At 34.4% G+C, this 11,536-nt stretch overlaps 1 protein-coding gene across 3 annotated transcripts in view; it reads left to right on the top strand.

The window, feature by feature from the left end:
• LOC108528882 (bifunctional heparan sulfate N-deacetylase/N-sulfotransferase 3) overlaps positions 1–11,536 on the top strand; it is a 220,154-nt gene that overhangs the window by 15,775 nt on the left and 192,843 nt on the right. For all 3 annotated transcript variants that reach the window (XM_017870891.1, XM_017870890.1, XM_017870889.1), the window contains exon 2: positions 4,204–5,339. In XM_017870891.1, coding sequence (XP_017726380.1) covers positions 4,359–5,339 — 981 coding nt within the window. In that variant the 5' untranslated portion in view covers positions 4,204–4,358. The remainder of the gene's footprint in view (positions 1–4,203; positions 5,340–11,536) is intronic.

Raw genomic sequence — 11,536 nt, 5'->3', positions numbered from 1 at the left:
CCCGGGGGGTCAGGGGTTGGTGGAGCCCGAGAAAGTCCACGGCCCCCCACCCTGGGGGAAAGGGCCAGACCCCCTTTCAATGGGAAAAAAAAAAAAAAAAAAAAAAAAAAAAAAAAAAACCCCCCCCCAAAAAAAAAACCTTACAACACAGTTTCACACCCCAATTTACCAACAAAACAAAAAACCTACCCACCAAAAAAAGCACTTGACCAGACTGATTCACAGCCGAATTGTACCAGACATACTAAAATGAACTGGTACAAATCCTACTGAAATTATTCCTAAAAAATTGAGGAGAAGGGGCTCCTTCCTCACTCATTCTGTGAAGCAAGCATCAGCCTGATACCAAAAGCTGGCAGAGACACAATGAAGAAAAAACCTCAGGCCAATATCTCTGATGAACATAGATTCAGAAATTCTCAACAGAATACTAGCAAACCAAATCCAGCAGCACATCAAAAATTTAATGCCACAATCAGGTCAGCTTTATTTCTAGGATGCAAGGCTGTTTCAACATATGCAAATCAATAAATGTCATTTACCACATAAACAGAATTAAAAGCAAAACCATATGATAATCTCAAGAGATGCAGAAAATCTTTAAATAAAATCCAACATACCTTCATGATAAAAAACCCTTAACAGTCTAGGCATTAAAAGAACGTATCTCAAAATAATAAGAGTCATCTATAACAAACTCACAGTCAATGTCATACTGAACAGGCAAAGTTGGAACCACTACTCTTGAGAACTGGAATGAGATAAGGATGCCCACCCTCACCACTCCTATAGCACTGGAAGTCCTAGCCAGAGCAATCAGACAAGAGAAAGAAATAAAGCATCCAAATAGAAAAAGAAGTCAAACTATCTCTCTTTGCTGATTATATGATTTTATACCTAGAAAATGCTAAAGATTCTGCCAAAAGGTCCCTAGAACTGATTAATGACTTCAGAAAAGTTTCAGGATACAAAACCAATATACAAAAATCAGTAGTGTCCCTATACATACATCAATAATATCAAACCTGAGAGTCCAGTGAAGAATACAATCCCATGTACAATAACCACAAAGAAAAAGAAATACCTAACAATACATCTAGTCAAGGAGGTAAAAGATCTCTACAAGGAGAACTAAAAAATACTGATTAAATAAATCAAAGACAATACAAATTAATGAAAATACTTTTCATGCTCATGGATTAGAAGAATCAGTGTCATTAATATGGCCATGCTTCTTAAAGCAATTTACAGATTCAACACTACTCCTATCATATTACAAATGTTATTTTTAAATAAATAGAAAAAAAAACTGTTCTAAATTTCACATGGAACCAAAACAGAGCCCAAACAGTCAAAGCAATTCTAAGCAAAAAGAACAAAGCCAGAAGCATCACACTACCTGACTTCAAACTATACTACAAAGCTACAGTAACCCAAACAGCGTGGTACTGGTACAAAAGCAGACATGTAGACCAATGGAACACAATAGAAAACTCAGAAATAAAGCCACATACCTACAATCATCTGATCTTTGGCAAGGCCAACAAAAGCAAGCAATAGGTAAAGCACTCCCTATTCAGTAAATGGTGCTGGGATAAATGACTAGCCACATGCAGAAGAATGAAACTGGACCCTTACCTCGTACCATATACAAAAATTAACTCAAGGTAATTTGCCTAGTCTGTAATCCTAAGCAAATTAAGTAAGCAAATTAATTCAAATGCAGGACATCAAACTATAAAAATTTTAGAAGTAAATCTAAGAAATACTGTTCATTATATCAGCCTTAGCAAAGAATTTTTGGCTAAGTCCCCAAAAGCAATTGCAACGAAAACAAAAGTTGACTAGTGGGACCTAATTAAACTAAAGAGCTTCTGAACAGCAGAAGAAACTATCAGCAGAGTAAACAGACAACCTACAGAATGGGAGAAAATATTCACAAAGTATGCATCCAACAAAGGTGTAATATCCAGAGTTTATAAGAAACTGAAACAGATCAATAAGAAAGAAACAAACAACCCCTTTAAAAACAGGCAAAGGACATGAGCAGATGTTTCTTCAAAGAAGCAATCAGGCAAGAGAAAGAAATAAGGCATCTAAACAGAAAAAGAAGTCAAATTATCTCTCTTCACTGATGATATGATTCTATACCTAGAAAATGCTAAATATCCTGCCAAAATAGTCTCTTTATTAAAAGAAGACATACAAGTAGCCAAGAAACATGAAAAAATGCTCATCACCACTAATCATCAGAGAAAGCAAATCAACACCACAGTGAGATATCATCTACACCAGTCAGAATGGCAATTAGTAAGAAGTTAAAAGATAACAGATGCTGGTGAGGCTGCATAGAAAAGGGAATGCTTATACACTGTTGGTGGGAATGTAAACAAATTCAGTCACTATGGAAAGAAGTTTGGAGATTTCTGAAAGAACTTAAAACAGAGCTATCACTTGACCATGGATTCCGTTACTGGGTATATGCCCAAAGGAAAATATGTCATTCTACTAAAAAGATGCATACACTTGTAGGTTTATCACAGCACTATTCACAATAGTGAATAAGATAAAGAATCAAACTAGATGCCAATCAAGAGTGAATTTGATAAATAAAATGTGGTACAAATATACTATAGAATACTATGTGGCCATAAAAAAATGAAGTCATGTCTTTTGTAGTAACATGGATACAACTGGAGGACATAATCCTAAACAAATTAACATAGGAACAGACAACTAAATACCACATGTTCTCACTTATAAGTGGGAGCTAAACACTGAGCACACATGGACATATACACAAGAACAACAGACACTGTGGACTATTAGAGGGAGGAAGAAGGAAGGAGGACATACACGGTGGAAAAACTACCTATCGGGTACTGTGCTTACTGCCTGGGTGACAAGATCCATACCCTAAATGTCAGCATCCCGCAGTATCCCCAGGTAGTAAACCTGCATGTGTACCCTCTAAAATAATGATTGAAATTTTTTAAAAGGAAAGGAATTCCTTAGGTGCCCAGGTAAATCCAAGCATGACTGTACATTATTTTGGATTTGACTAGCCAGGAAATATGTGTTCGTTTCCCATTAGTTCAACTACCTGAGAAAAAATATTGTTCAGTTGACAGAGATATATACACAGTTTGCTTAAGCTTCATGCACTCAAAATACTCTTAGCAGTAAATCTGTATCAGTGTGCTGTGATACCAGAGGAAGTGTAATCCTAATAAATGTAGAACACCCAAATAAAAAAAGAAGCGCCCATGTTTCTTTCGTATTATTTTTCAAAGTTACTAAACTTTCAAAGGTTACTAAGACTTAAAAGGGATTTCAAATTATTGCATAACAAAGTGTTTCATGAAGTCTCAGTTGTTTTCATTACATTTTTTAAAACATTTCTGGAGTAGTTTTCACATAATTACAAAACTCCTTCTCAAAAGTGGAAATAGAATGGTATAGAAAGTGAATCAATAGGTAAATATGCTCTTCTCCAAGAGATATGATTCCCAATGGTCTCACACCAGATTTGCAGAAACCCTGAGAAGTATTTTATTCCTAATATTTATCTTACCACGTGACAGTTTTGATTTTTGGAAAATGCAACTATGAAAATATGCAGTTCTAAAATAATCAATTGCATTGTGAGGCCATATATGCATTTTGAAAGGGCTATTCTAATGAGAGCAATTATCATAAGTTTGTTTCTCTAATGAATGTAAAATGTGTATACAATGATAAAATGGACTGTGCCAATGACTTTGCAGAAAAGAAGAAAACATGTTTTAATTGTGGCATAAACATTCAGTACCTGTAATTAAAAACAAACAGCTTGAGTGTGTATTACATAATGTATAGCCAGATGGCAAGAAATGGCAGTGTATGGCTTAGGTGACCGCTCTGTGGTCTTTGTTCTATACTATCTATAGAGTTTGACGCAAAGCACAGTGAATATCATGAAATTTCCTCTTAGCCCAAAGTCTTTTTTGTACTAGGGATAGAGGGCTCAATGTACCCCTTTTCCTCTTTCTATCAGTCCCATGTCCTCACGCAGATCTGGGAGAAGAAAAGGGAGGACTTCGAATTTGCTATACACCAGTTCATCTGCCAAATACTCTGCCACTTATGCTAGTCAACAAGATAAAAAACTTGCCTATTTTAATGCTGCAAACTGACTGTTTTATATTCTTTTCTATTTTTCAGGCTGTATTTTCTGTGAGTCCTGACCAAGTGATACAAATGAGCTGCAATGGTGACATAAACTCTTGACTGAGATTGGGAAAGTAGCTGGAACACCATCTTTTCTTTTAACTTTTTATGGTGCTTCTATTGGCATAGTTGGGGAAAATACCTACAACATGAGTTTTATCATGAAGCTTCACAGGCACTTTCAAAGAACAGTCATTCTGCTTGCCACTTTTTGTATGGTGAGCATTATCATTTCTGCTTACTATCTGTACAGTGGCTACAAACAGGAAAATGAACTCTCTGAGACAGCTTCAGAAGTTGACTGTGGTGACCTCCAGCACCTACCATATCGGCTCATGGAAGTGAAAGCAATGAAGCTTTTTGATGCCTCAAGAATAGATCCCACAGTCCTAGTATTTGTAGAGAGCCAGTACTCATCTCTTGGTCAAGACATCATTATGATTCTAGAATCAAGTAGATTCCAGTATCACATTGAAATTGCCCCTGGAAAGGGAGATCTCCCAGCGCTTATAGACAAAATGAAAGGCAAATACATTCTCATTATTTATGAGAATATTTTAAAGTATATAAATATGGACTCCTGGAATCGAAGCCTTCTAGATAAATACTGTGTAGAATATGGTGTGGGTGTCATTGGATTCCACAAAACTAGTGAGAAGAGTGTACAGAGCTTTCAGTTAAAAGGTTTCCCTTTTTCCATATATGGAAATCTTGCAGTAAAAGATTGTTGTATTAATCCTCATTCTCCATTGCTTCGTGTGACCAAATCTTCCAAGCTTGATAAAGGTTCTTTACCTGGAACTGACTGGACAGTTTTTCAGATCAATCATTCAGCCTACCAACCGGTAATATTTGCCAAAGTAAAGACCCCAGAAAACCTTTCTCCTTCCATCTCTAAAGGTGCTTTTTATGCCACTATCATACATGACCTGGGGCTTCACGATGGAATTCAAAGGGTTCTTTTTGGCAACAACCTGAACTTTTGGCTGCATAAGCTCATCTTCATAGATGCCATCTCCTTCTTATCAGGGAAGAGGCTGACATTGTCCTTGGACAGGTACATTCTTGTGGATATTGATGATATATTTGTGGGAAAAGAGGGAACAAGAATGAACACCAATGATGTAAAGGTAAGGCTCTATTTTCTCAAGTTTCAAAGTTCAGTTCATCTCACAGCAGGGATACAACTATCCCAGTTTGTACTACGACTGGGTTACCCAGGACATGGGATTTATTGGGAAAGTCTGGGCAATCTAGGATTATCACTCACCCTAAATCAACTAATAAGATTATATACTTCTGTCTAAATCAAGAAAAATAAAGATTTTACTAAAAGTTTGAGTGTGGTAGGACCCTGAAATGGTTTTCTACATGTATTTACAACTAGAGTAGAAATCATTTTGTTTAATTACTGTCCAGAAACTATCTACCTCAAAAAAAACTATTACTAATCTCAGACTTAGCTCATTTAAATGTGAATTTGTCTTAATGATAATAAATATTTCCACAAATTTCAAGAATTGCAGATCTCATAGTAGCAAGTTCAGATACTTTTGGAAGTCAAATATGCAATGCATTTTCTCTTATATTTTTCTGAAACTGAAAATCAGTACTACTAAATATGAAGATCAATGACTGTACAAGCATATTTATTCACATATACACATGAGGATTTAACTAGATTTCAGTGAACACTTCTGACACATATATGAAGCCAATCATGCTGCATTTAAATTGTATTACATTTCTTCTTGTGTAAAACTGCTGCGCTTAAACAGAAAACAATTATTTGAAATAGTTTGTCATTATTATGAGTTGATTGTCTTACATAAACAGCTGATTGTTCACTATTAAAACATTTTAAAAATTAAAGTTACCTACATTTATCTTAGTTTCCCATTCGAAATATCATAGGATTCTATCTTTGCTATACTACATATTGATTTCTCATAAAAGTGAGACTTTTGATACATAGCTTTTATTCTATAGCTTTGACCTTTTGGTAGAATATCTAGAACCAAATCAGATAGCAAAAAATACATCTTGAAAACTTTGTTCTTTTCTCTAAAAGCACTAAGCATCTGGCAAATAATAGTAATGTTCATCACACTAGTTAAGTGAGCTAAGAATACCAGAAGGACCATTAAATGTTACTGTAAAAGAGTGTGAAGACTGAAAAGAAAAAAAAACTTCCATAATTCTTGGCATTATTTTAGTCTCTTCCTTTTTAGCTAAATGAAATTAATTAAAAAAGAAGCTGTATTTTAAGTTTTCCATTAAGTCTTTGTATTTACTTTTTGAAAAATATAGCTAAATTTAAACCAAGCTGGTAGTTAAGCATTTATTACATGTTTGAAGATACAAACAATACATAATTCTTCCCATTTTTTCCATTTCAAATTATTTTGGTGAGAAATGTTTTTCAATATGAATTATATATTCTGATGTGAAATTGTTTTTGAAACTGTCAAATAATATTTGTTATGGAACTTAAAATAGGTAAAATAAATCCCTGAGTTTTTTATGTAGGCCCCCCCTTTCCCCTAATATTAACAAAATACAAAATGTCTTTGTGCTCCAGAAAGTTATTTTTTTTTTTTTTTTTTTTTTTTTTTTTTTTTTTTTTTTTTTTTTTTTAGCCAGTTTTTTCAGGGGTATGAAAAATTAGAGGCTTATATTGAACACATTAAAGAAAATTTGGCATGTGTACTTTATGAACTGCTCATATTTAGATAGAAATATATTTTCTAAACTACCTAAGGCTTTTAAAAAAATGTTTTGAATAATCTCGGTTTTTTAATTACTTCTAAATTGCATCTGTGATTGTGTCTCAAAACACTGATTTATTGCAGTCAGTTGCCCTGAGAGTAAAAACAGTCATTCATGTATTCATTCTGAAACTAGTTATTAAGTGTGCACTACATGTGAAGCACTTTTTGGAACTTACAGATAAAATCTTGAACTGTGGTCCATTCCTTTAGAAGAGGGGCAGGGAAGAATAGAGTCATAAGAAAGCTCATTGTGCTGAGCATCTGTCTGTTCAATACTTAATATGGCTATATCCCATTCCAGGCACAGAGGCAGGCTTTAGGGATACAAAGATAAAGTGTCTCGTGGGGGTGGTAAATAGGTAAATAGCTTGCAACATGGTAAGCACAATAACAAACATATCTACACAATTTTATATAAATTGTGGGAAACACTTCCGTGTGTGCTGTGTACCTGTAAGTATTAAGAATGTAGGACGAAGTGCGAAGGTAAGACTAGATAGATGTGATGATTTGGAAAGCTGTAGTAGTAATTCAGACAAAGATAGCAATTTCTTGAAACCAGGAAGTTGGAGTAAGAATGGAGAAGGAAGGACCAATAAGATCTATTTAGGAAGTAAAATTGAACAACTTAGTAATTGGCTAAATGGAGATGAAAGAGAATATAATCATGACATTAGAATTTGTCATGAAAGAGAATATAAGGATGACATTAGGATTTCAGCATAGGTAAATAATTGTTGATGATGTCAACAACAGTAAGTAACAGGATCATAGCGAAGATCATTAAAGGTCATATTAAAATTTTCAGTTTTATTAAAGTGCATGTGGGATGCAGAGGCATTTCACAGGTAGTTACTTTACAGAAAAAGTCTGGGTAGGACATATAGACTTCAAATTCATCATCCTATAGGGAATCATTCACCACATGAAGGTGTGTGAGATCAGCCAGGGAAATAATTTATAGAGTGATGAGAGAAGATGATCAAATGTAGAATATTGAGGAAAATCATCTTTTAGAAAACAAGTAGAGGGAAATATCCCTTGAATAAGAGTTTAAAAGAACAGTCGGAGACTAGGAAGCTGAGATACTATAGCTTCAGAAGGAGTGTGATCAGCAGTATAAAACCCAACAGCAGAGTCCACTGGGGTAAGGACTGGAGAGTCTCCTTTGGGAAAAGACAGAGATCACTGGGGACTCTTGCGTAATCTATGTGAGTGGAATGATAGAGACCAAAGCCCATTTGCAGTGCGTTCAGGAGTTAACTAACTAAGGGGTCAAGAAGAGGTCAAGATGTGAAGAAAGAGAATGTAGAGCACTCAGTGGAGAAAGTTTGGTATGAAGGAAAAAAGAGAAATTATACAGTAGCTAGAGGGTGGACTGGGTCTAGGAAGACCAACTGTCCTGGTTTGTCTAGGACTGAAAGTATTTGGTGCTAAAACTTAGAGTCCAAGAGTTAGATAGGGGTGACCTGACTAAATCAGAAAATGAAGAAATAATCAAAAATCATGAGGTCTAAAAGAAAATCATAAATTTTGTGATTAAGGATATATAATTAATACAAATGTTTAAATCAATTACTTAATTGTTACCACTTATGAGAAAATATTATATTTTCCCTATTTTAAGTGTTTGGAAAATTTAAAAGAATGTGAGAAAATCAAAAGTTACATAAACTGTTATGTATCAACTGGAAGGAGAGTGCCAGACATAAATTTTAACTACTAAACTAATCACTGCATGGATGTTACTTTTATTCCTTATGTGGAACAGAAAATGTGCTTCCTTATTTAATGGGAAGATTTGAATAGCAATGCAATATCAGCTTTACCCACCTAGAAACTGAATAATATGAGTATATTTTAAAGAGCCTCAAAGCCACAAAAGAAACTATGACATGGCACAAAGTGTTTCACTCTTCGTGCCACAAAAAGACAAAAAAAAAAAAAAAAAAGAAAAAAGAAAGAACAGATCTAAGTTGAGGTCTTCGTTTGTCTAGGAATATGCAAGCTACAAGCCACAGCCTGTAAAGAAACAAAGAAGAAAATTGTTTAGATAATTCAAATATTCCTTTAAAAAGGCAGGACAAATTTCAGTGAAATTGAAGTCAGGAAAGTGTGTGTGTGTGTGTGTGTATGTGTGTGTGTGTGTGTGTGTGTGTCTGTGGACATATGCATGCAAATGTGTTCCATTGGACTATTGGATGAGTTTTAGTGATGTTCAAAATTTCAAGTTCCTTGTGATCTATTACCTACCCTCAAACTTCCCGACTAAGGGTTTTTGGAGAGAGAAAGTGATGTTTCTTCAATTAAAGCATTTTAGTTTTATATGAAAGCACTTCATGACCCAGTGAACACTAACAACCCATATGATCTTTTAGATGCATTAACTCACTCTTGTCATAAGATCCATTATACCTTTAGACCTACCATTTCATATAACATTTATGTCTCAAGACATTTGAGAAGTTGAATGAAAAGACTCTGGAAAAGGTGGTCTTTCAGAGTTTGACTGAACTCCTTGCAGCTGAATACTCGCAATGCATAAAAGAGGTTACATATCACTCCCTCCTGCATCTCTCCCTTCCTCTCTCTCTTCTATTTCTGTAATAGGTACACATTTCTTTCAAACTTTGAGAAAATTTCTAAAATTCATCGGAAAATGAAGAACTCGCCCGGTCACATCTGAGCTTACTGAAGAGGTAACTGTGGCTCCTCCTGGAGTACCTTGTACTTCTTTCTGGAGGTACTCAACAGCCACTTTCCTTTTTTAACCACCACAGACCTTTCCCACTCTTTTCCTACATTTCAATATACCATAATTTGTGTATTTGTATACTAGCCCTTAAAAAAGTCTACATTTTTAAGTGGCCACAGAAGAGAGGGAAGTGTTTAAATTTTAAATACAATGTCATGAGTGACTATATCATTATTTTCCTCTCTAACAGAAGATCCAAGAGTACTTAGGGAAAAGAAAGTGCTGAAAATAGAAGTGGGAAGCCAGAAAACTGAAAAATAAGACATATCAAGCTCAAAAGACAAACTCAGCTGACTTTTTAGTCTTGCTTGGGGCTGACTGTAGGAGGCTCTAATTGGAGTGTAAAGGTGCACTCTGTGCTGCTTAACTTCATTATGAATATTCACCACACCAGCTAAGGGGAAGCTAGAGGCTTCATAATATCGCTAAAAAAAAAAACATACCAAATACTGGGAGGAGGGGAAAAACACAACTGCAATCAATTATTCTGTCATAAGTACACATAGAAAGGTAGCAAAAATTTCTCCAGACAGTTCACTATTCAAGTGCTCTGTGTAAATGTCAAGACCTGTACACTGTACATAGTATTAATGTTTTGCCACTTTTCTCCTAAACTCATATTTCTTGAGTTCCTTTCCATTATATCTGATGTTTCTTATCTCTTATTTACTGATATTCATTTAATTTTATTATGCTATAGAATCATGTATCTGCTTGATACCAATACTTCAAATTTGCTAGATTTACTTTATAACTGGATACAGTATGCCTCATGTACTTGACAGGAACATATATTCTCTAATCAAGGTATATCAATACAACTTTGTTAACTATGTTTTTCAAATCTGTCTTCTTACTGTATTCTTCTTTGGGGTGTGAGGGAGAGGAGTGGTATCCCTGATGCTATCAAAAGAGTTATGTTTAATTTTCCAACTCTGATGGTTGATTGAAAGTATTTCCTTATTCTGAAAATTATTGCCTTCTATATTTTGAAGCTATGTTAGGTGCATATATTTTGAAATTGTATTTTAATATAATGCTTTATCATTCTATGTTATCTTTTTAACTGTATTAATGTTGTTTTGCCTTTGTTTGTTTTGCTTAATGCTAATACAGCTATACCAGCTTTCTTTTGATTAGTATTTGAGAAATATATCTTACCCCTTTTTTATATATTTTTAATCTCTTTGCTGTCTTCACACTGTAAATTAGCTTTGAAAATAGCTTCAAGGTGAACTTTGCTTTTTGTCTACTCTGTCAATATTTGTCTTTTAATTAACAAGATCAATCTACATATAGTTAATTGGATTATCAATGTATATGGATTTATTTTAGCTACTTTATTTTGTGTTTTATATTTGCTCCACTGGTTATATTTCGTCTCATCTTTTCTCTCTTCATTTTACCTTCATTTGAATTGTCAGTTTCTTTCTTTTTTCTATCCATTGCTGGTTTAAATGAATGTATTTTATCTCTCTTTTTTTTTTTTTTTTTTTGAGTAGTTTTTCCAGAAATTTAAACATATGCATTAAACAAGTGCCAATATCTTCATACCTCAGTCAAAAGGTAGAAAGTTCTTTATCTCCAATAATGCTCTCTCTCCTTTGGCTGATAGGTTATTCTTGTTCTGGATGTGAATGTTGTTGTTTAACCCTGGATATTAGGCACTGTTGTTTTTACTACCATCAAAATTTGATTAGATTTGCCAGATTTCTACTGTTTTCTTTGCTAACCATTCACTTTTTCCCATCTGATGCAATTCTCAGCTTCTACACCTCACCCCTTTTTTTATAGAGCAGAC

The sequence above is a fragment of the Rhinopithecus bieti genome, unplaced genomic scaffold (assembly GCF_001698545.2).
Source record: "Rhinopithecus bieti isolate Rb0 unplaced genomic scaffold, ASM169854v2 scaffold_5846, whole genome shotgun sequence".
NCBI lineage: Eukaryota > Metazoa > Chordata > Mammalia > Primates > Cercopithecidae > Rhinopithecus > Rhinopithecus bieti.
This window is presented reverse-complemented; position numbering and strand designations above follow the sequence as displayed.